This window comes from Pleurodeles waltl, chromosome 1_2 (genome assembly GCF_031143425.1).
Source record: "Pleurodeles waltl isolate 20211129_DDA chromosome 1_2, aPleWal1.hap1.20221129, whole genome shotgun sequence".
Classification (NCBI taxonomy): Eukaryota; Metazoa; Chordata; class Amphibia; order Caudata; family Salamandridae; genus Pleurodeles; species Pleurodeles waltl.
This window is the reverse complement of record NC_090437.1, coordinates 1,173,440,386-1,173,466,168: the sequence shown is the minus strand read 5'-3', so window position 1 is coordinate 1,173,466,168 and position 25,783 is coordinate 1,173,440,386. Positions and strand designations below refer to the sequence as shown.

General features: G+C 45.7%; 1 protein-coding gene across 9 annotated transcripts in view; it reads left to right on the top strand.

Moving 5' to 3' along the window:
* ABLIM2 (actin binding LIM protein family member 2) overlaps nt 1-25,783 on the top strand; it is a 714,445-nt gene that overhangs the window by 152,376 nt on the left and 536,286 nt on the right. For 5 of the 9 annotated variants that reach the window (XM_069203370.1, XM_069203330.1, XM_069203343.1 and 2 more), the window contains exon 1: nt 2,401-2,801. The exons of 1 other annotated variant lie outside the window; for it this stretch is intronic. In XM_069203370.1, coding sequence (XP_069059471.1) covers nt 2,786-2,801 — 16 coding nt within the window. In that variant the 5' untranslated portion in view covers nt 2,401-2,785. Of the gene's footprint in view, nt 1-2,400; nt 2,802-25,783 lie in introns of those variants that run through there. 3 more of the 9 variants (XM_069203362.1, XM_069203354.1, XM_069203348.1) reach the window with 1 other exon arrangement.

Sequence of the window (25,783 nt, the reverse complement as noted above, 5' to 3'; positions counted from 1 at the left end):
GACTTCATTTTGCGTTTAGCAAAGTATACAAGCGCACAGTGCTTCAAACTGAGTTAACTTTATAATAAACCAATTTTAGAACAGAGGGACAAGAAATAGTGTCATACAAAGAGTGGACGCCTCTAATCCCACACTGCTTATTGAGCATTTAGTTGCTTGTGCCATCAACTGGGCACTGCAGGGCGGAGAAAATTATAGTCGAACTCTTGAGCACTCACACTCCTTGACCACATTTTATCTAGTGCTTAATTTGTAAAAAACAGTAAGATCCAGGACTGTAGTTATTTATCAGGTGGTCACTGCAGGGTGCAACCCTGTGCCCCTCTCAGCGCAGCCCAGTGCCTTTACCAGGGCTATCCACTGACCACCACAGCTCTACAAATGTGACAGTTTAGGCTATTCTGCATCACCCAAAGCTGTTAAAATGCACTGAAAGCGCTGGTATTAAGTTGTTTTAATATATGTTAAATTGTTAACTGCGGTGTTGATGTACTTATTTCGAAAATAATCAGACAGTGCAATCGTGTGCTAGGCTGGCAGAGTGCCCGTGTTGAGAAGTAGGTGTCAGTACCGAGTACCAACAAACACCGGCACAAAGTAAGCGCTAATCTTATCCCCTTTTACAAACCACGAAAACATAAGTCGATTTAGGCCAAGATATGCAGAAAGTGTGTTCAACAAATGGTGCAAGCCTGCATGTCCAGCAGTACAAGATCGTCGGTCTGTGCTAACCCCAAAAGCTGACCCCCTCCTCAGGCTTTGGCATTAAACGTTGTATAGATGGCAACAGTTCTTGGTGTTCATCCATCTAGAGAGATGCCACGACACTTTGCTTGTTCGCTTGTGGTAGTAGACAGGCAGTGCTTAATTTGTGCTTCTTGTTTCCGGTGCTGAGCACCGCCACTTATTTTTGAGGGCCGAGGCTTATTCTTTTCCCTCAAGCTTTTGCTTGCGAGCAAAAGACACATGGGAAAGAAGGAGGAACGGTAAAACGAAAAGGCGTCACAAAGGGAGAAAGTAGAAAGCTGCAAGAGTGAGCTGAAGGGGCAGGGAGTGGCTGTAATGGATTGAAGAGGCCCGAGATGGCTTTAGGATTAGCCTGCCTCAGTATTCAGTGTTCACACATTTAATTGCAGCAGCCGCGTGTTTAAGAGGAGGGCTTTGGGCACGAGCACCTTTTTATTTACAAATTAAGCACTGGAGACCGGTGTCAATACCACGCTGTGCCAGTCTGTGTCACAGTCCGCCTTTAACAACCTTATTGAAAGCGATAGTAATGCCCCATATAACAAATTCCGATGTTGTACTTTTTTGTTGAACTGGTTGTATGATGTATACTGTACCTTGTACGCACCTGGGTACCTTTTAAATGCAAGTCTCTGCTTGTTTTTCTTTTTTACAATTTTGCACAAAACATGCCCACTGGCTTCGGTTCTTGGAAGAATTGAGGCTTCCGGATGTGTTTGCTTGCCAAGACATCCTGGTCGAAGCAAATAATGAAATGCAAATATAATTCCCTCATCGCCTTTTAGTTAAGTGATTCGTAGCTTATAATGCCCTGATTTTAGCTGACAGCGGTGTTCCTTCTGCCATGTGGAGCATTAGAAGTAAATATTGGCCTCAGTGACCGAACGATTCGCTGTACTTCATTTCCACGAATATAAAACCATATTGGCATCATTTGTGTTAAACTATCTCTAGCGCTTCTTGCAACTGACTGATATTTGCAATACGCAACAACTTACTAAACATGGGACCCTTAAAAGTGAGGTGGCATTTCTGCATAATTGAACCTGATTTAGCGTCGCAATTAATGGCCGATTCGTAAATAAGATTTAGGATGGGTTCGCTGCTTAATTTGGCTGGTGGTTGCAGGTGGGGGCCGCCTGCACTCATTTCTGCTGTTCAGCACTTAATTTTACTCAACAGTCTGACCAAAAGCAAGAAAGAGCAGAACACACAAGAAGGAAATACGGAAACAGTGAGCTAGGGCTAGAGTGAGACAGAGGGGCAGGGGTGCCTGGTGATGGATGAAAGCGACACGAGGTGACGTCGAGACCGCTCCCCTTAGTTATTTGGCACCCCGACATTCGATAGCGTCTGCTGCGGGCTTCTGAGTAAAACGTCGGCACCGGCACTTATCCTTTTACAAATTAAGCTCTGTGGATTACTAGTGCAACAGTGTGTACTGTCGGTTATTGGAAATGTTTATTGGAAACCGGAACAATATTGTCCAGAACGAGTGCAAAATTGCCCGGCAGAGGTGCAACCGCCATGGCCCAGCCCGAAGACGCCTGGGTGTGACATACAATGGAACATTTTATTCTGAAGGCCTCTGTGAGAGCCGCATATCCCGCCTTCCTGTCTGCTCACCGGGTGTCACATAGAGCTGTCAGTGAGGTGAGGCCTAGTCCGAGAGGACATGCTAAGCATACCTCCGAGGCCAGTCACGCACGGATGTATTTCTGTGGCCTCTCCCAATGGATTCCCCGGGAACGCGAGAAGTGTTTGAAGCTTGCAGCATTCTATTTTTAAGAGACCTCAGTAATAACTTGCCAGCCGCCTGGCCCATCTCCAAGCCCACTGAGGGTCAGATGACACGCGGCACCTTGCTTTCAGGGCTTAGTCCAGTGGCGAAGCAGCCACTGCGAAGTAACCGGTGGTTTTCAACTTCATTTCTTCATTTGGACTCCTTTAATTATGCTTGCTGAGCAAAAGCTGCCCATTGACGGAGCCGTGGCGTTGGTGACAGACTAGTGGATTGTTGCTGGATAAGGTTGCCAACATGCCGGACGAAACAGGTACCTGGTGTGTGCTACGCTTGAGTTCGGATACGGACTCAGACTGGTTTGATTTTCTCTTTTTTATGTATTTATTTATGTTTTTTTTTAACCAGTTTTCAGTTTGTTTCAGTCCGGAACAGGAACGCTCTTATGTTGCCGCCGTAATGTTGTAAGGCTTGGGTGACATTTTCTGTGTTTTACAGGGGAAACGATTACAGTCTCCACGTAAAGTTATAGTGAGCCAGCAGCGTAGGGTTCGGGCGGGGTGGGGTGCTGCAGGGGCCCCCAGACCATTTATGGGACCCTGATTCTGTGAGATATGGGAGACTTAGGAGCATCACATTCTGCCGGGGGGGGGGGGGGGGGGGGGGGGGGTGAAATGTTAGGTCATCATTTCGACTACTCCAAAGCAGCGGCGAGGAAGTGGCGTAACAAAGGCCCCCGCAGCCCCCGCGGTGCTGGGGGCCCCCTGAGCTGCAGGGGCCCCCCTCAGTACGGGGGAGGGGCCCACCTCCATGTACTTTGCAGGGGGGGGGGGGGCTCAAGTTTCCTTACGCCGCTTCAGCGAGCATCCTCACGTAGTGAATGCTTTCGTTAGTTTGTCCAAACGATAGCGGCGTTAACCTTCAAGGGCAACCTATTGTAATGCTAGTATTGGAAGAGCGTCTTTTGGGAGGAAGAACTATCCCGAGTCGCTATTCACTTTACAGATTAAGATCGTTCTTCTGGCTTTCTCAAAAGTGTTTCATAAGTAGGACTATAATGTACAACTCATTTTGGGCATGCTACTAAAAAGGAAAAATGGCTAATTTAGTTCACTTTCATTAATGTTTTCTATTGTGCTGATATAACTGTACAGATATGTGCCAGCATGAGTTTGTGAGGTCCTTGATGCATTTCCACTAAAATGAACCACCTCGCAAAGCAGCAAACAGCCATTCTTCGTCCCTGACCAATGTCAAAATGAACAAACTCATTATAATTTGAAGCCTTTTTGACAAAGGGCCAGGTATACACAGCTTTTTTTTGCGGTTGCAAAAACTCAGATTAGGAATTTGCACCCACCCATTTTTTGCCGTGTACAAATCCCATTGTAGAAGTTGGTACACTGTCTGCAAACATTATTTAGGAAAGATGTATGGTCTTTGCAAACAAGAACCACATCCTATGTGTAAAGCTGGCCTCGTGGCATTCCTTGTTGATATTTTGCATTATCTGTATTGAAGATGAGCTCCTTATTTGGGCATTAGAAATAATCATGAGCGTAATAAACATAAATGATTTGATAAATGTCGGAGCTATATTAGGGAACTTCCTTATATATGTATGTACTTCTTACTTACTAGAAGGCCATGCTGTTTGTGTGCTAATTAACTGAAGACAAATAATTACCTTGGAAATGATACGAAATAAAGTTTTAATGAATCAGCTTGATTCAACCCTAAGTACGAAACTAAACAACAAACTTCCGTTCAGAGATGTATAATAGTGTGATGTAATAACACAATCGATATTTTTTTCCTTATACTCTTCCTGTTTGTTCTTAAACATCAATTGGCTAGAACTACATATCCCACAATACAATGGGGTGTAGACACAGTACCTGGACGTGCACTACCATTTTTTCCAGAATGGAGACACTGAAATACCACTTTTAACCGTGAGCTACAACTTGAGGTCAAAACGCAACGGATTTGCACTGTTTGAGATCTTAATACCACTTGATGCGCGACTAGAGAGTTTAAATGCTTACCTGAGTGCTGTGTGATCCACAGGTATTGGAGTGCCTTGAGACCCTCACGAGTGAGTAGCGCGCTTTACAAATTCCCTGATTGATTGATTGATATCGGAGGATTGTTGTTAATTTCCAGAAACTCTGCAGCCACATATATATTTAATTTCGTTTTCTTAAAAAAAATAATAATATATATATATATATATATATATATATATATATATATTACCTAGTGGCGGTTGCCACTAAGTAGTTAGAGTTAGGACCGACCATGTTGTCACAGAAAAAGCGTTTTTTGACTTGCTTATATCTTTGGCACGTTTCACGAATCTTCACGAAAGTTTCCCAAAAAAGTGTGGCAGTGATTCTTGTTGTTCACGTGAAATATCGTGGTGATCCATCCAGCGGAGGCAGAGAAAAGGGGTGGGTCAAAAAAGTTGCATTTCCCATGTTAATTCCTATAGAACACTTAGGCACAACTACAGCCCAAAACGCTGGACGGAATTACACCAAATGTGGCAGAATTCTAGCTTTCAGTATGAAGACTAATCTTTCATTTATTTGGTGTAAATCTGTCTAGTAGTTTTGGCAATATTAAGGGGAAAACAAATTTGTATATCTGAGGTCCAGAAGTTTTTGCGACAATCGCGACATATTCGCAAATGCACGTTACAACAGAGATGCTGTGCTTGACTAGCGGCAACCTGAATACAAAGTTGCAGCCGCCATCTTAGGCAATGGGTTACGATCCCTAGGGCTGAAATTTGACATGAATAGTGGTGTAAGGAGTCAGGTTGGAGTTACCCTGACCACAGGGCTGCTATATAGAGGATTATGGTAGTCAAATTATGACCTTAAAATAATTTTTTGTTGCAGCTAGTGATATTCGCGAATACCTCTCGGTGCTCAATGTGTAACGTTGCAATGAAATTATGAATATCGGCGACAACAAATTTATTTTGCAGTCATACATACACTAATTCATTCAGCTACAGTGTTACTCTGAAAGTCATGCACCCTTTCAAAGAACTACTGAATAAGACCCAATAGCAATCTATGCACCCATTCACAGACTCAGTCACACCCTCATGCACCCATTTATACTCTCATACACCCATTTGCAGACCTAGTCACACTCTCATACACCCATTCACAGATCCACTCACCCCCTTACACATCTATCTGCAGATTTAGTTACATCCTAATGCACCCATTTGCAGACTCACTCACACTGGAACACACCAATTTACAGATATACTCACACCCTGATGCGCCCATTCACAGACTCACTCATACCTTCATACACCCACTCACAGATCCACTCACACCATGACACACCCATTCACAGACCCAGTCACACCCTCATGCACCCATTCACAGATCCACTCAAACTCTCACACACCCCTTTGCAGACCCTGTCATGCCCTGTAGAGCCAGTCACATGCTCATGCACCCAATCACAGATCCACTTACACTCTCATGCACCCATTGGCAGACCCAGCCACACCATCATGCACACATTCACAGACCAAGTCACACTCTCATGCACCCATTCGCAGTCCCAGTCACACCTTCATGCACCTATTCACAGACCCAGTCAAACCCTCACACACCCATTCCCACACTCAGTCACATCCTCACACATAAATTGACAGACCCACTCACACCCTTATGCAACCATTCACAGATCCACCCAGACCCTCACTCACCCATTCACAGATACACTCACACCTTTATGCACCCATTCAAAGACCCAGTGACTCTGTCATGCTCCTATTCACAGAGCCAGTCACACCCTCATTCATAGTTCCACTCACACCCTGATGCACCCATTAGTAGACCTAGGCACACCGTCATGCACCCATTCACAGATCCAATTGCACCCTGACGCAAACATTTGCAGACCTAGTCACACCCTCATGTACCCATTCATTGATCCACCCACACTCTGATGCACCCATTCACAGACATAGGTCACTCTGATGCACCCATTCACAGACCCACTCACATCGTCATATGCCCATTTACATATCTAGTCACACCCTTATGCAACCATTCGTAGACCTAGTCACACTCTCACATGCCGAATTGCAGACCTACTTACACTCTCACACACCCATTCACAGATCTCTTCACACCCTGTTGCACCAATTTGCAGACGCAGTTACATGCCCATGCACCCATTTGCAGTCACTCACAGTGTCACACAGCCATTCAGAGATTCACTCACACCCTCACGCACACATTCACACATTCACAGACCAACTCACACTTTCACACATCCATTCACAGATCCAATTACACCCTGAAACACCCATTCTCAGACCTAGTTACACCCTTATGCACACATTCATAGATCCAGTCACACTCTTATGCATCCATTCGCATACATAGATAAATTAAAAGAGGCACACACAATACCAAACACAAACCTTAAAACTACCAACTAACATTTCATAAAATACTATAATAGAGAATTTTCCAGAAGACTGTACAATGTGTAACTATTTCTCACACAGGTGAGTATTGCAGGCTCAGATTCAGGTGTATCTGGTTTATTAGCATTTCACTAACTGTAGCGTATAAACACATGCAGTATATAACCAATGTACACATTCATCTTACCGCCTAGAGAAATAACCATTATTTTACATAATATATACTTTACTGAAACAATTGCTCACTTCTGTATACCCATTGGCTAACTCTGATAGAGTCACTAACCTATCCTTCCACCACTTTCACACTCACTCACTCACTCGTTCATGCAACCACTCACATACCCATGTACACACTCATACACCCTGTCACTGATGTACTCAGACCCTCAGTCATCCAGTCAAATTTGAATACACTCATAAACCTATTAATACACCTACCAAAACACGCATACAGCCATAACAGACCCACTCACGTACTCATGTACCCACTCTGAATTTTAGATGGACAATTATACACCCACTGACATACCTATACTACTACTCATAGAATCACTCACCTACCTATACATCCAGTCACACCAACACTACAAAATAACATTCTAAAAAATCTGATAAAAATCACTAAAAAAAGAATATTTTGGATGTAACACTTAAAAAATACAATTTGTTTTTAAAAACAAACCTTAGAAAGTCACAGAAAAACTAAAGGTTATAGTAACATTATAGTTAGAAAATAAAATAAAAAAAACTTAGAAATTCACTTAAAAAACAAAGGTTACAGGGGTGTTATAGTTAGGTTCACATTTCACAAGTACAAAACCATAGAAATTCATCAGTTATAGTTAAATGAGCTAACTATAACTTGGGTCCCCGTAATGCACTGCATATGACCTCACATATTGCATCACTCATGACATGGTTAGTGACATCACTGATGACATCTCGAATGGGCCTCTTTACTTTGATCTCCAAAGTGGTAATATCTGCCTACTGGAATGCATCCGTGAGCAAGTTAAGGCTAAGTGTTTCATGGATGGGGTCTAGAGGTGAGGAGAAGGGTTCCACTTGAGCCATTTCAGTGGCTCAGGAGAGTGTAGACTGAGGAATTCAACTGAGTTTAGAGGGGCACAGAACTGGCAAGGTCCTCTGCAATAGGGGGCAATTGTCTGTGTTGTATCGCCTAAGCAGGAAAGCCCAGTGAGGTATTTATTAGTCTCCATATGCTTTTGACTGACAGGAGGTCATATTGGGCTTGGCCTTCTCTGCAGGGTCATTCCCAAACGTTTTGCCTTCACTCCTACTGTTTTTTGCATTTTGTTTTGGTTGGCTCCAGGACTAAGCAGTGCTAAAGTGATTGTGCTCACTCCTTTAAACATGGTAAATTTGGCTTACAGTCGATTGCCATATTTCATTTACTTATAAGTTCCTAGTAAAGTGGTACTACATGTATCCAGGGACTTAAGATGAAATGCTACTATTGGGCCTGCAGACCCAATCTTCCATTCACTTCTGGGCCTGCGGAGGACTCTCACAGAATTGCCCTGCTCTGTACTTCAGAAGGCTGCCTGCTGTACCAGGATAGCAGTCCTGCTACCTCATGCCTGCTCTGTGCCCTCACAGGACTGCCATTCAGGGCTCATAGAGCCCTGCTTTCCTGCTTGAAACCAGGACTTCCAGATCAATTTCAAATGCTAGTTGTCTGGCCTCCTGATAAGAGCTTCAGGGACAGAAAATGTTCCAACCATCTTGAACATGCGTGTGGACCCAGCTTGAGTGAGTCCTGACCCTCCAAGTGGTGCCCCACCAGTCCTGGAGACTTGGAGGTGGTGCTAGAGGTGCCTAGATAGCCTAAATCCAAAACTTGGGACTTAGAACATTTTCTGCCAAAAAGTGCCCTAAAAACTCAGAGGAGACCAGGAACTACCTGCTCTAAAAGGGGAGCATTGGTCTGACAAGATTGACCTTTATCTGTGGTACCTGGGCATGGTGCTTGCTCTGAATGTGTAGTTTTTAAATTAGGGTATACAAAACCCAAATAAATAAGGCCTAGATAAATGACCTCGATGCCACCCATGGCCAAGATGTAGGGCCTGATTTAAGGCCAAGACCTGTGACCAACCACGGCTGAACATAGCTGAAAGCTGCATGGTGGGGTTGGGTGATCTTGGCAAGGTGGGGGCAGAGTGATATCCATCATGGCACATGGTCGAAGGCTGTGCTCAGCTGGGGTTCGACGCCTACAACAGGATGGGTACAGGATCTGAAAACAGTAGATATAATATCAAAGAGGGGAGGTGAAAGTGTTATTAGTAGATTCTCTCCTTTTCCACAAGACTACGAATCCATAAAAGCTGAGAGAATCCACTTGTTATTCAAATTTATCGACCCACCTTTCCACAAGGGGAATCCTTTTAATTTATTAGGGTACTGTTTACAATGATGGCGGAAAGAGTCCTGCCATTGCGTTTTCAACAGTCCTCCCGCCCACTTCCCTGCTGGTCTGACCGTCTGATCAGGACGTGAGCAGGAACACCGCCTCAGGACCGCTGCCTCTGTTGACATTTCTGCTCTCGTGGTGGCAGAGGCAGAGGAGAGGGTCCCGTGCAGCTCACTGCCGGCCCAGTCAGGACCTGCCTTTCCGCCGATCTGTTTCTGGCTGGGACACTGCCATCTGAGAATCGGCAGGAAAGGCAGGTAGTGAGCCGAATTAATGGCTCAAGGGCAATTGTGCCCTTGTGTAATGAAACTGGTGCTCGTGTGTTGTCTTCTAATGTCTTCAAGTCGGGTGCGTGCACAGTTTCTCTTGCACATCACTAGGCAAGGAAGCAGTGCGCCCAACTGGCTGGAGGCACTGTAGCATGACCGGCATTGGTTTCTAGCTCATTTCCAGAGCAGAAGTGTGTCACCGCCATGACTCCGCCGCCGGGATATTAATACGTCGGATGGAATGCTGCCAGCTTGGTGGCATTTTCTGGACTGCAGCGGGCTGGTGGTAAGACCACCTAAGTAGTAATTAGGCCCTAAAAGGACTCTCACCCACTAGAGTAAATTAGTGGCATGGTTCATCATCGAATCTTCACTCATACACCCACTGTGTGTGGGTGGCTCAATTTTCATATGAAGGGAGCTCTTATTTAAAGTTTGGGATCTCTGCCTAAAGCTAACATTGTCTGCAGTTCCTTCTTATTCAATTTAATATGATGCAGGGCTCCTGGACAACGAGGGATGCCTGCAGGAACAATTAGTCATCCCAAGCATCTGCAAGTCTGCATGTTTCAGCCAGCTTCATGCAGCCAAAATGGGTCTTGTGGCTTTCTTAAGGGCCTGCAAATATCAGATCCCTGATTGTGAATAGGAGAATGTCCATTAGTTTTACCTTTGGAGGTTCAAGTGATGTATTGAGTCCAAATATGTGCAGGACAAACACACACAATCATGCATGTTGTTAGAAATTGGGTTTTTGGTTGGCAGTCAGGTTACCCTCTGTCCAAGCAAGACCCCTCACTCTAGTCAGGGTAAGTCACACACAATCCAAATTATCCTGTGCCCACCCTCTTGTAGCTTGGCACGAGCAGTCAGGCTTAACTTAGAAGGCAATGTGTAAAGCATTTGTGCAATAAATCATACAATAACATAATATAGCACCACAAACATACACCACACAATGTTTAGAAAAATATATAATATTTATCTGGGTATTTGCAGGTCAAAATGATCAAAGATGCAATATGAATTTGTAAAGACATCACTAAAAAGAGATATGAAGTGTCTTATGTCTTTAAAAAGTCTTTAAAAAGTAAACAAAGTCTCTTTGAAGCACAAAGTACCTTGTTTGGAGTGGAAAATCTCCGCAGAGCACCGCAGAAGAGGAGATGCGTGGAAAAATTGTGCGTGCGTCGGTTACGCCCCTTCACACACGGACTTGCGTCTGTATTTTTCACGCGGGGAGACGTGCGTCGTTCTACGGGAGGAAAAATGTGGTGTGCGTCGGGTGCGCCCCTTCACACACGGACTTGCGTTGTTATTTTTCACTCGGGGAAGACGTGCGTTGTTTTCCGGCACACGGATCGTCTCCTTCTATGGATCGCGGGATTACCAGATGTCCCAGCATCTGTGCGTGGATTCTTTGGATTGTTATCCGGCTGCGCTTCGTTCCGGGAGGCTGTGCGTGGAATTTTCTTTCTCACGGCAGGTATCGGGTCTATTTCCCCTCTGGAAGTCGCGGCGGCGTTGTCCATGCGAGGCCGTGCGTCGAAGTTCCGTCTTTCTGGAACGGCGTGCAGTGAATTTTTCACCGCGGAACAAGCTGTGCGTCGAAAATTTTGGTGCACGAAGAGTCCAAATGAAAAAGAGAAGTCTTTTTGGTCCTGAGACTTCAGGGAACAGGAGGCAAGCTCTATCCAAGCCCTTGGAGAGCACTTTTACAGCCAGACAAGAGTTCAGCAAGGCAGCAGGCCAACAGCAAGGCAGCAGTCCTTTGTAGAAAGCAGATAGGTGAGTCCGTTGAGCAGCCAGGCAGTTCTTCTTGGCAGGATGTAGGTTCTGGTTCAGGTTTCTCCTCCAGCAAGTGTCTGATGTGGTAGGGCAGAGGCCCTGTTTTATACTAAATTGTGCCTTTGAAGTGGGAGTGACTTCAAAGAGTGGCTAAGAAGTGCACCAGGTCCCCTTTCAGTTCAATCCTCTCTGCCAGGGTCCCAGTAGAGGGTGTGGCAGTCCTTTGTGTGAGGGCAGGCCCTCCACCCTCCCAGCCCAGAAGACCCATTCAAAATGCAGATGTATGCAAGTGAGGCTGAGTACCCTGTGTTTGGGGTGTGTCTGAGTGAATGCACAAGGAGCTGTCAACTAAACCTAGCCAGACGTGGATTGAAGGGCACAGAAAGATTTAAGTGCAGAGAAATGCTCACTTTCTAAAAGTGGCATTTCTAGAATAGTAATATTAAATCCGACTTCACCAGTCAGCAGGACTTTGTATTACCATTCTGGCCATACTAAATATGACCTTCCTGCTCCTTTCAGATCAGCAGCTGTCACATCAACAATGTATGAGGGCAGCCCCAATGTTAGCCTATGAAGGGAGCGGGCCTCACAGTAGTGTAAAAACGAATTTAGGAGTTTTACACCACCAGGACATATAAAGTACACAGGTTCATGTCCTGCCTTTTACCCACACAGCACCCTGCTCTAGGGGTTACCTAGGGCACACATTAGGGGTGACGTATATGTAGAAAAAGGGGAGTTTTAGCCTTGGCAAGTACTTTTAAATGCCAAGTCGAAGTGGCAGTGAAACTGCACACACAGGCCTTGCAATGGCAGGCCTGAGACAAGGTTAAGGGGCTACTGAAGTGGGTGGCACAACCAGTGCTGCAGGCCCACTAGTAGCATTTAATCTACAGGCCCTAGGCACATATAGTGCACTCTACTAGGGTCTTACAAGTAAATTAAGTAGCCAATCGTGGATAAACCAATCAACAGTACAATTTACACAGAGAGCATATGCACTTTAGTACTGGTTAGCAGTGGTAAAGTGCCCAGAGTTCAAAAGCCAACAACAGGTCAAAAAAAATAGGAGGAAGGAGGCAAAAAGTTTGGGGATGACCCTGTCAAAAAGCCAGGTCCAACACATGTCAACTTACGAAAACCAAAGTGTGCACTGGCCCCTTTTTTCGCGATCAAGGGTGTTCTGTACCATAAAGAGAGTTTTGAGGTATGCAGACACTGTAGTCACACATTCATCAATGTGTCACACACATCTTCTGCATCTGCAATTTGCTTCAAATCCCTGGATCCCTTTGATGGGTCTGGCAACAGACCAGGTCCTGATGCCAACTCCTACAGCACACTGCTAAAAATCTCACAGCCAAAATCATGGACAGTGAGGATTGGCCGCCTGTGTTGAGTTTGGCATATTGCATGACCCTGCAGCCAGACCCCACAGCGCCCAACTGAAACACATGTATAGTGATAAGAACATTATAAAACAATAAAATTCACAAAAAAAACACAGTTTAAAACTGAATTATGGTTCTGATTCAGACACACTGATCCAATAAATTTTGCTAGTTATGGTACGCAACACACGCCATAACTTGCATCTCCTGCAAATGCTCAAAACACCAGTTTGCCCAAAGTACAGAAACAAAGTAAAGAACTATCAACATTGTGAGTGGCATGAATTATGGCTTGTGTTGTGTGCATTTCTAACCATAACTGACACATTTAATTTATATATAAAGCTGGGACTCCTAACTGTGAATGAGAAGAGGAACTGACAGTCGGGGAGAATGGGAATACCGAAAAATGCAGAGCCTGTTTTCACAACATTAAACCAACCTTTTTTCCAGTTTGCATGAAAAAATGGCAGCCAGCCCTGGCACAACAGGAAAACATGATAATCTTACAGGATTAATGGCATGTAATTCTTAAGCAAAACAATAGATATCTTTATCAGGCTTCTTGATTGGCATTTACAATGGTACAAGAACCATTTGCTTGGTCAGAACAGCTATGATTGTGCAAATCGTTGCTTCTGCCTTGGGATGTAATTGATATTCTGAAATCCTAATAAGCTTTTTTATTGGATTCAGCCTAATGTTTAATCAAACCACCAGTCAGTATACACCCTACATTGCTATTACGTTGACACCACAGTTGTAACCTGACCAATATATCAGACAAAGTTTTGGTGCTTGTTAGACTTTTCATCCTTGGCATGGTCTCCCTTAACTTTTTGCCTCTGTTCCCCAGGTTGTTGATGTGTGCTGGACTCTGATTTTTCTGTTTTTGTTACTCTGGGCACTTTACCACTGCTAACCAGTGCTAAAGTGCAAGTGCTCCTGTTTAAATTGTATGTAAGTGGTTCATCCATGATTGGCATATTTGAATTACTAGTAAGTCCCTAGTAATGTGCACTAGAGGTGCCAGGGCCTGTAAATCAAATGCTACTAGTGGGCCTGCAGCACTGGTTGTGCCACCCACATAAGTAGCTCTGTAATCATGTCTCAGACCTGCCCCTGCAGTGTCTGTATGTGTATTTTTACACTGCAAATTCGACTTGGCAAGTGTACCCACTTGCCAGGCCTAAACCTTCCCTTTCCTTACATGTAAGGCACCCCTAAGGTAGGCCCTAGGTAGCCCCAAGGGCAGGGTGCAGTGTATGGATAAGGTAGGACATATAGTAATGTGGTTTATATGTCCTGACAGTGAAATACTGCCAATTTCGTTTTCACTGTTGCAAGGTCTGTCTCTCTCTCATAGGATAATATGGGGGCTACCTTTAAATATGATTAAAGTGTAGATTCCCCTAGAGAGTAGATGGACATGTGGAGTTTGGGATCCCTGAACTCACAATTTAAAAATACATCTGTTAGTAAAGTTGATTTTAAGATTGTGCGTTTGGAAATGCCACTTTTAGAAAGTGAGCATTTTCTTGCTTAAACCATTCTGTGACTCTGCCTTGTTTGTGGATTCCCTGTCTGGGTCAGTTTGACAGTTGGGTTGTTTTTCACCTCACACCAGACAGTGACACAAAGGGAGCTGGGGTGTGATCTGCATTTCCTGATTAGCCATCTCTGCTAGGAGGGAGGGGTGGAGTGGTCACTCTCATCTGAAAGGACTGTGCCTGCCTCTGACAATGCTGTCTCCAGCCCCCTGGTGTGTGTCTGAGGCCTTGCCTGGGCAAGGCAGGATTTCACAAGAAGGTGTGAGTCCCCTTTGAAGAAAGGTGACTTCAAAGACTAAAATGGGTATAAGAAGGGCACCCAAACTTACAAACTTTAGAAACACTTCTGGAACCAAGAGGAACCTCTGCCTGGAGAAGAGCTGATAGCTGAGGAAAACGTGCTGCCCTGCCTGTGACTGTGCTTTGTGGAGCTTTCTTGCAGTGCTGCTTCTGCCAGAGTAAGAGGGCAAAGACTGGACTTTGTGTGCCTTCCATCTTGAAGAAGAAATCTCCAAGGGCTTGATGTAGAGCTTGCCTCCTGTTGTTGAAGTCTCAGGGATAGCAAAGACTTCTTCCTGCCAGCACCTGGAGTCTCTGGAGAGACCCCTACTCTGCTCTGTGGTGCCCTTCCAGTTCCTGGGACCCTGAAAGGAGAGGCTGGCAGCCTAAGGACAAAAATACACGCACCGAGCGCCGTGCGGAGAAAAGATCGACGCGAATCCGATCGCGGCTGAGAAAACGACGCAACGCCGGTTCCGCAGCTGAGAAACGACGCCGCAGGAAACGCGACCGAAAAACCGACGCCCGGAGCAGGAGAAACGACGCGCAGCATCGCTGACGGAGGCTGAGAGATCGCACCCTGCGCCGCGGGACTTTCGGATCGTCGTGTGGCTGGCTTTTTCAACGCGCACCGCCGTGCCGAGTTGTTTTCGACGCACACAGCCGTGCAGGGTTACTTTCGACGCACACCGCCCGTGCGGGGTTATTTTTGACGCAAACCAGGTACATTTTCACGCTAGCAGCGCTAGTGTGGTGTTACAACTACCTAAAGACTCTTTTTATTTTAAACCTTTAAAAAATCATAACTTGACTTGTGTATGTTGGATTTTTGTCGTTTTGGTCTTGTTTTGTCTAGATAAATATTTCCTATTTTTCTAAACTGGTGTTGTGTCATTTTGTAGTGTTTTCATTAAGTTACTGTGTGTGTTGGTACAAATACTTTACACCTAGCACTCTGAGGTTAAGCCTACTGCTCTGCCAAGCTACCAAGGGGGTAAGCAGGGGTTAGCTGAGGGTGATTCTCTTTTATCCTAACTAGAGTGAGGGTCCTTGCTTGAACAGGGGGTAACCAGACTGTCAACCAAAGACCCCATTTCTAACAGTGCTGTATTCAAATTATCATTGATTTCTGAGGGGTCATTGTTTTCACACAAATAAGTCAGAACAGCATTTTCATTCTTAAGTGGTAGATTCAAAAATACACCATCACTGGTTCACAACAGAGTCCAATTCTGTTTGCTTAAAACATTCATCCCTGACAGGTTCACAGGAGAGGTGGAGCTCAATAGGAAAGCATGCTGATTGGTAATTGGTCCCAAGAAAATAGACACAGGATGCGTAATATAGTGAAGTGCATGTGTTACAAATGTCAGCTGCATCGCTGGTTACCAACTGTTAGAAATGGGGTCTTTGGTTGACAGTCAGGTTACCCCCTGTTCAAGCAAGGACCCTCACTCTGGTCAGGGTAAAAGAGAATCACCCTCAGCTAACCCCTGCTTACCCCCTTGGTAGCTTGGCAGAGAAATAGGCTTAACTTCAGAGTGCTAGGTGTAAAGTATTTGCACCAGCACACACAGTAACTTAATGAAAACACTACAAAATGACACAACACCAGTTTAGAAAAATAGGAAATATTTATCTAAACAAAACAAGACCAAAATGACAAAAAACCGACATACACAAGTCAAGTTATGAATTTTTAAGATTAAACTCAAAAATAGCGCTAAGAAACACAAAATGATTCGATGAGGTGTTAACACGGCCTCGTGACAGAGTCGTTCCCAACAAGCCGACACCAGCGCCGCCGGTCACGGAGTTGCGTAGACCCCCAAGTACAGCACCTTTGGTGAAGAGTGAAAACAAGTCGAAGCGCGAACTCGGGGATCGCTTCGTCTGTGCGAAACGCTGAATCCGCGCACTTCGAGCGGTGTTGGTCACGCCGTGGTGCGGCGACTTCCAAGGAGTCGCGGACTTCAGTGGGGCTGCAGCGGCGTAGGGCCTGCGAAGGTTGTCGCGTTCCAGCGAAGATCACAGAGTCGGTTGCAGGCGGCGTCACCGGATTCAGCAGCGGTGTCGGTCCGAAGTCGTCCAAAGTCGATTTCCTTGGATTTCCACCAGCTTTCCTTTCAAGGGCCCAGGGACTGGATAGGGCACCCCTTGTCAGAGCGGGAGTCTCTCCAGAGACTCCAGGTGCTGGCAGAGAGAAGTCTTTGCTGTCCCTGAGACTTCAAACAACAGGAGGCAAGCTCTAAATCAAGCTCTTGGAGATTTCTTCACAAGATGGAAGGCACACAAAGTCCAGTCTTTGCCCTCTTACTCTGGCAGAAGCAGCAACTGCAGGATAGCTCCACAAAGCACAGTCACAGGCAGTGCAGCACTTCTCCTCAGCTCTTCAGCTCTTCAGCTCTTCTCCAGGCAGAGGTTCCTCTTGATGTCCAGAAGTGATCTAAAGTCTGTGGTTTTGGGTGCCTGTCTTATACCCAATTTCTCCTTTGAAGTAGGCCTACTTCAAAGTAAAGACTCTTTTGAATATGAAATCCTGCCTTGCCCAGGCCAGGCCCCAGACACTCACCAGGGGGTCGGAGACTGCATTGTGTGAGGGCAGGCACAGCCCTTGGACCACTCCTCCCTTCCCTCCTAGCACAGATGGCTCATCAGGATATGCAGGCTACACCTAGTGTGAGGTGCAACCAGCCCAACTGTCAAACTGACCCAGTCAGGGAATCCACAAACAGGCAGTCACAGAAATGGTGTAAGCAAGAATATGCTCACTTTCTAAAAGTGTCATTTTCAAACACCCAATCATAAAATCAACTTTACTAAAAGATGTATTTTTGAATTGTGAGCCCAGAGACCCCAAACGCCACATGTCCACCCACTCCCAAAGGGAATCTACACTTTAATCAGATTTAAAGGAAGCCCCCATGTTAACCTAAGAGAGGGACAGGCCTTGCAACAGTGAAAAACAGATTTAGCAATATTTCACTGTCAGGTCATATAAACACATTACTATATGTCCTACCTTAACCATACACTGCACCCTGCCCTTGGGGCTACCTAGGGCCTACCTTAGGGGTGCCTTACATGTAAGAAAAGGGAAGGTTTAGGCTTAGCAAGTGGGTACACTTGCCAAGTCGAATTTACAGTTAAAACTGCACACACAGACACTGCAATGGCAGGTCTGAGATATGATTACAGAGCTACTTATGTGGGTGGCACAACCAGTGCTGCAGGCCCACTAGTAGCATTTGATTTACAGGCCCTGGCACTTCTAGTGCACTTTACTAGGGACTTACTAGTAAATCAAATATGCCAACCATGGATAAACCAATCAACAATTCAATTTACACAGAGAGCATGTGCACTTTAGAACTGGTTAGCAGTGGTAAAGTGCTCAGAGTTCAAAAGCCAACAGCAACAGGTCAGAAAAAATAGGAGGCAGGAGGCAAAAAGATTGGGGATGACCCCGCATAAGCAAAAAAGTCCAACACCAACTGAGAAAGGAAGAGTCGACATTCAGAGGTGTTTAGAGCTGATCGACTATCACCGTTATCATTCAGCCATGAAGTAGGCTTTCTGTTAATAATGTACCTTATGTAGGGCTCCTTCTGATAAACAGGAATTAAAGCATGTTCAAAGCAGTCTGCTCCGGTCAGACTGTCCTAAAATGTTGACTATCGATTTGGAGAGGGAGGGAAATCAGATTGTTCTGGTTATTTATATAAACCCTGTCAAAGATTCTTATACGCTCATTTCTATTGACCTATTTCACCACAATTGAAACACAAGGAATTACCAGGAGGAGCAAACTTTCATCCAGGCCCGGCTTTAGCGCTGGTGGTGCCCTGTGTGACAATCTTTTTGGGCACCCCTCCACCCCATGACCACCTCCTCGGATTCCCTCACCACCACCCAGCAAATGAGCCCCTCATCTCTCTATAGTCCCCATTTCACATCATTTGTTTTAAAGTGCTTGTAAAGCTGGCTTTACTAATCCACTCAGCTATTCACATAAAATATAGTTCTGTTCTTTGCAACAGGCACATTAACCCTCTACGCTACTGTAGGAGGCTGGACTGGCTTGTAGTGAGTACCAAGGGGTACTTGCACCTTGCACCAGGCCCAGTTATCCCTTATTAGTGTATAGGGTGTCTAGCACCTTAGGCTGATAGATAATGGTAGCTTAGCAGAGCAGCTCAGGCTGAACTAGGAGACGTGTGAAGCTACTACAGTACCACTTAGTGTCATATGCACAATATCATAAGAAAACACAATACACAGTTATACTAAAAATAAAGGTACTTTATTTTTATGACAATATGCCAAAGTATCTTAGAGTGTACCCTCAGTGAGAGGATAGGAAATATACACAAGATATATATACACAATAGCAAAAATATGCAGTATAGTCTTAGAAAACAGTGCAAACAATGTATAGTTACAATAGGATGCAATGGGGAAACATAGGGATAGGGGCAACACAAACCATATACTCCAAAAGTGGAATGCGAACCACGAATGGACCCCAAACCTATGTGACCTTGTAGAGGGTCGCTGGGACTATTAGAAAATAGTGAGAGTTAGAAAAATAACCCTCCCCAAGACCCTGAAAAGTGAGTGCAAAGTGCACTAAAGTTCCCCTAAGGACAAAATAGTCATGTTAGAGGGAAAATGCAAGGAAAACACAAATCAGCAATGCAACAACGATGGATTCCTGACTGAGGGTACCTGTGGAACAAGGGGACCAAGTCCAAAAGTCACAAGCAACTCGGAGATGGGCAGATGCCCAAGAAATGCCAGCGGTTGGTGCAAAGAAGCTCTTACTAGGCTGAAGAACTGTGAATACTGCAGGAACGACAAGGGCTAGAGACTTCCCCTTTGGAGGATGGATCCCCCACGCCTTGGAGAGTCGTGCAGAAGTGTTTTCCCGCCGGATGGACGCCAACAAGCCTTGCTACACGCAAATCGTGCGTTTGGCGTTTTTGGACGCTGCTGGGGCCCAGGAGGTCGCAAATTGGACCTGAAGAGAGAGGGGACGTCGAGCAAGACAAAGAGCCCTCACAGAAGCAGGTAGCACCCGGAGAAGTGCCAGAAACAGGCACTACGATGATGCGTGAAACGGTGCTTGCCGAAGTTGCACAAAGGAGTCCCACGTCGCCGGAGACCAACTTAGAAAGTCGTGCAATGCAGGTTAGAGTGCCGTGGACCCAGGCTTGGCTGTGCACAAAGGATTTCCGCCGGAAGTGCACAGGGGCCGGAGTAGCTGCGTAGTCGCGGTTCCCAGCAATGCAGCCCAGCGAGGTGAGGCAAGGACTTACCTCCACCAAACTTGGGCTGAAGAGTCACTGGACTGTGGGGGTCACTTGGACGGTGTCGCTGGATTCGAGGGACCTCGCTCGTCGTGCTGAGAGGAGACCCAAGGGACCGGTAATGCAGCTTTTTGGTGCCTGCGGTTGCAGGGGGAAGATTCCGTCGACCCACGGGAGATTTCTTCGGGGCTTCTGGTGCAGAGGGGAGGCAGACTACCCCCACAGCATGCACAAGCAGGAAAACAGTCGAGAAGGCGGCAGGATCAGCGTTACAGAGTTGCAGTAGTCGTCTTTGCTACTATGTTGCAGGTTTGCAGGCTTCCAGCGTGGTCAGCGGTCGATTCCTTATCAGAAGGTGAAGAGGGAGATGCAGAGGAACTCGGCTGAGCTCATGCATTCGGTATCTAAAGTTTCCCCAGAGACAGAGACCCTAAATAGCCAGAAAGGAGGGTTTGGCTACCTAGGAGAGAGGAGAGGCTACTAACACCTGAAGGAGCCTATCACAAGGAGTCTCTGACGTCACCTGGTGGCACTGGCCACTCAGAGCAGTCCAGTGTGCCAGCAGCACCTCTGTTTCCAAGATGGCAGAGGTCTGGAGCACACTGGAGGAGCTCTGGACACCTCCCAGGGGAGGTGCAGGTCAGGGGAGTGGTCACTCCCCTTTCCTTTGTCCAGTTTCGCGCCAGAGCAGGGGCTAAGGGGTCCCTGAACCGGTGTAGACTGGCTTATGCAGAATTGGGCACCTCTGTGCCCAACAAAGCATTTCCAGAGGCTGGGGGAGGCTACTCCTCCCCTGCCTTCACACCATTTTCCAAAGGGAGAGGGTGTCACACCCTCTCTCAGAGGAAGTTCTTTGTTCTGCCATCCTGGGCCAGGCCTGGCTGGACCCCAGGAGGGCAGATGCCTGTCTGAGTGGTTGGCAGCAGCAGCAGCTGCAGTGAAACCCCAGGAAGGGCAGTTTGGCAGTACCAGGGTCTGTGCTACAGACCACTGGGATCATGGGATTGTGCCAACTATGCCAGGATGGCATAGAGGGGGCAATTCCATGATCATAGACATGTTACATGGCCATTTTCGGAGTTACCATTGTGAAGCTACATATAGGTAGTGACCTATATGTAGTGCACGCGTGTAATGGTGTCCCCGCACTCACAAAGTTCAGTGAATTGGCTCTGAACAATGTGGGGGCACCTTGGCTAGTGCCAGGGTGCCCACACACTAAGTAACTTTGCACCTAACCTTTACCAGGTAAAGGTTAGACATATAGGTGACTTATAAGTTACTTAAGTGCAGTGTAAAATGGCTGTGAAATAACGTGGACGTTATTTCACTCAGGCTGCAGTGGCAGGCCTGTGTAAGAATTGTCAGAGCTCCCTATGGGTGGCAAAAGAAATGCTGCAGCCCATAGGGATCTCCTGGAACCCCAGTACCCTGGGTACCTCAGTACCATATACTAGGGAATTATAAGGGTGTTCCAGTAAGCCAATGTAAATTGGTAAAAATGGTCACTAGCCTGTTAGTGACAATTTTAAATAAATGAGAGAGCATAACCACTGAGGTTCTGGTTAGCAGAGCCTCAGTGAGACAGTTAGGCACCACACAGGGAACACATACATGCACACCTATGAGCACTGGGGCCCTGTGTGACAGGGTCCCAGTGACACATACATATAGGCCACAACCTTATGAGCACTGGGGTCCTGACCAGCAGGGTCCCAGTGACACATAACAAACATACTGAAAACATAGTGTTTTCACTATGAGCACTGAGGCCTGGCTATCAGGATCCCAGTGAGACAGTGAAAACAGTGACAAACACCCTGACATACACTCACAAACAGGCCAAAAGTGGGGGTAACAAGGCTAGAAAGAGGCTACCTTCTCACACAACCCCCCCCCAAACGAAGGACAATAAGGCTAACCTTGGCCAGTTGAGACTTTATTGTCTAAGTGGTGATAAGTAGAGAGTAGCTCTGCAATAGACTGGTTACTCCCTTTATCATCCACTATATGGTTACTTCCCTGTGGGGATGTAAACCACCCTGTTTGAAGATTTTTAGCTAAGCAACAATGTGAAGATGTATTTTCAGAGTTTCTATCAGTAAGTTTTAGTTTAGAGCAGTGGGAATTGTCCACTGAACCTATTTGTAGTGATGGAAATGCCAGACAGGGATGCTGTCTCAGAAAAGCCATAGCTGGGCAAAAACTTTGTCCATCTGGCTGGAAGAGAGAACAGGGATGCTGTTTCTCTTGAGTTGGAGCAGGGCAGGGATGCTGTCCTATGAGCTCCACACTAGGGCAGGGATGCTGTCCTAAGTGTTGTGAGGTAGTGCAGGGTTTCTGCACTAAAGTTTCTCTGGGAGGGTTGGAGGGATGCTCCATGTTAACTAAAATGGTGCTGTTTTTCTCACCAATGTTAGTTATCCCACAGAGAGGTACTTCCACCTCAGGGAGTCCAGCTTTGCCAGCTGATGATTCCCTTGGAACAGGTGCCACCCCAGGAGAGGTTTCTCCCACCACAGGAATAGTATCCTGAATGGTAGGGTGGTTAGGGGATACTGTGATACCCTTTTTACCTGTTGATGGAGAGGGATCCTGAGTTTTCAGGCCTTTTCTCCTTTGCTTTTTCATTTCACTTGAAATGAGAGGGAACAATTCCTCAGGGATGCCCAGCATGGCTGCATGGGCATAAAACTCTACATCAGCCCAACCTGAGGCCTCTAGGTCATTACCTAAGAGACAGTCTACAGGTAAGCTAGGTGATACCACCACCTGCTTAGGGCCAGTAACTCCACCCCAACTAAACTGAATTATAGCTAAGGGAAGAAACTTAGTGGAGTTATTGACATCAATAATCTTATACTGTTGTCCAATGATGTGTTGATCAGGGTGCACTAGGTTTTCAGTCACCAAAGTGAAACTGGCACCTGTGTCCCTGTAGGCCAAGGCCTTAACACCATTTATTGAAACTGTCTGCCTGTACTTATCCATTGTAAGGGGACAAGCAGTCAGTGTGGCAAGGCCAATGCCACTAGGTGTGACAGAAACTGTCTTGGGAGTGACTACCCCAGTTTGTACTATGGACCCAAAAGTGAACCCAACTACACCCTTCACTTGACTGTTGCCAGCAGTCCCACCACTAGTACCACTACTGCTAGGGGCACTAGAGCTTGATGTATTAGTGGTGGTAGGCTCAGGGGGTTTACCTGGACAGGACTTATCCCCTGGCCTATGGCCTCTGTTTTTACACACAAAGCACCAAGGCTTTTTAATGTGTGCAGGTTGGGAAGAAGAGGAAGAATTTGTTTTATCCCCACCCTCTGAAGAGTGTTTAAGATTTGAAGTGGGATCTTTGGTTTTACCCTTATCCCCATGCTTATCTTGAGATTTTTCACCATCTTTCTTCTTATTGCCATCTTTGTCACCCCCTGTATGAACTTTTCTGTTCACCCTTGTTCTGACCCATTTGTCTGCCTTCTTTCCCAATTCTTGGGGAGAGGTCAGATCAGAGTCTACCAGGTACTGGTGCAACAAATCAGACACACAATTATTAAGTATATGCTCTCTCAGGATTGTGTTATACAGGCTTTCATAATCAGTAACTTTACTGCCATGTAACCACCCCTCCAAGGCCTTCACTGAATGGTCAATGAAATCAACCCAGTCTTGTGAAGACTCCTTTTTGGTCTCTCTGAACTTTATCCTGTACTGTTCAGTGGTTAAGCCATAACCATCCAGGAGTGCATTCTTAAGAACTTGGAAATTGTTAGCATCATTTTCTTTCACAGTAAGGAGCCTATCCCTACCTTTTCCACTAAATGATAGCCATAGGATAGCAGCCCACTGCCTTTGAGGGACATCCTGTACAACACAGGCCCTCTCAAGTGCAGCAAACCACTTCTTAATGTCATCCCCCTCCTTATAAGGGGGAACTATCTTGTGCAGATTCCTGGAATCATGCTCTTTTGCAGGATGACTATGGGGAATACTGCTGCTGCCACCATGGGTATCTAAACCCAACTTCTGTCTTTCCCTCTCTATTTCTAAAGACTGTCTATCCAAATCCAGCTGTTGCTTCTTGAGCTTCAGTCTGGTTTGTTCCACTCTCAATCTATTGAGCTCCCTTTCTAACAATCTGTCATCAGGGTGGGTGGGAGGGACATTTCTAGATACAGAGGTATGATGGGAATGAACAGAAGGAGACCTGTCCCTTACAAGGGGCACCCTAACAGCTTGGCTACCAGCATAATGTGAGAGCACATCATCAGTATGATGTGATTCAACCTCTGTACCAACTATGCTAGACTGTCTAGTAATGGGCAGGCTGAGAAGTTTCTTTCCTGAACCTTTTCCTGGGGGAGTCCCTGGATCAGATTGAGAACCATTAGCTACTTTTTCTACAGATTGGGCACTTATGGCCTTATCCTGTACTCTAAGCATATTAATTAACAGTTCTAAGGAAGGATTCTTCCCTACACTCAAACCTCTCTCTATGCAGAGACTCCTTGCTCCTTTCCAGCTAAGGTGATCATATGCAAGTTTGGACAGTTCAACATTTTTTCCTGTGCCAGACATTTTTTAGAGAGAGTTAAAGTGATAGCAAAAGAGAAAGAAGTTTTCAGAACTTTTTGGAAAGACAGAAAAAAACTTTTTAAACTTTTAAGAACTTTTTGAAAGTTTAGAAGTACTTTTCAGCACTTAGAAAAGAGTGAAAAGAGGAAATGCAAAACTTTTTGGCTATGTGTATATACACTGACCTTGTTTTGTATATTTTTCTCTTATGAAAAGTACAATGACAAGAGTGGTAAGTAGTCTCAAAGCACTTATCCCACCGCTGCACAACCAATGTAGGAGGCTGGACTGGCTTGTAGTGAGTACCAAGGGGTACTTGCACCTTGCACCAGGCCCAGTTATCCCTTATTAGTGTATAGGGTGTCTAGCAGCTTAGGCTGATAGATAATGGTAGCTTAGCAGAGCAGCTCAGGCTGAACTAGGAGACGTGTGAAGCTACTACAGTACCACTTAGTGTCATATGCACAATATCATAAGAAAACACAATACACAGTTATACTAAAAATAAAGGCACTTTATTTTTATGACAATATGCCAAAGTATCTTAGAGTGTACCCTCAGTGAGAGGATAGGAAATATACACAAGATATATATACACAATAGCAAAAATATGCAGTATAGTCTTAGAAAACAGTGCAAACAATGTATAGTTACAATAGGATGCAATGGGGAAACATAGGGATAGGGGCAACACAAACCGTATACTCCAAAAGTGGAATGCGAACCACAAATGGACCCCAAACCTATGTGACCTTGCAGAGGGTCGCTGGGACTATTAGAAAATAGTGAGAGTTAGAAAAATAACCCTCCCCAAGACCCTGAAAAGTGAGTGCAAAGTGCACTAAAGTTCCCCTAAGGACAAAATAGTCGTGTTAGAGGGAAAATGCAAGGAAAACACAAATCAGCAATGCAACAACGATGGATTCCTGACTGAGGGTACCTGTGGAACAAGGGGACCAAGTCCAAAAGTCACAAGCAACTCGGAGATGGGCAGATGCCCAAGAAATGGCAGCGGTTGGTGCAAAGAAGCTCTTACTAGGCTGAAGAACTGTGAATACTGCAGGAACGACAAGGGCTAGAGACTTCCCCTTTGGAGGATGGATCCCCCACGCCTTGGAGAGTCGTGCAGAAGTGTTTTCCCGCCGGATGGACGCCAACAAGCCTTGCTACACGCAAATCGTGCGTTTGGCGTTTTTGGACGCTGCTGGGGCCCAGGAGGGACCAGG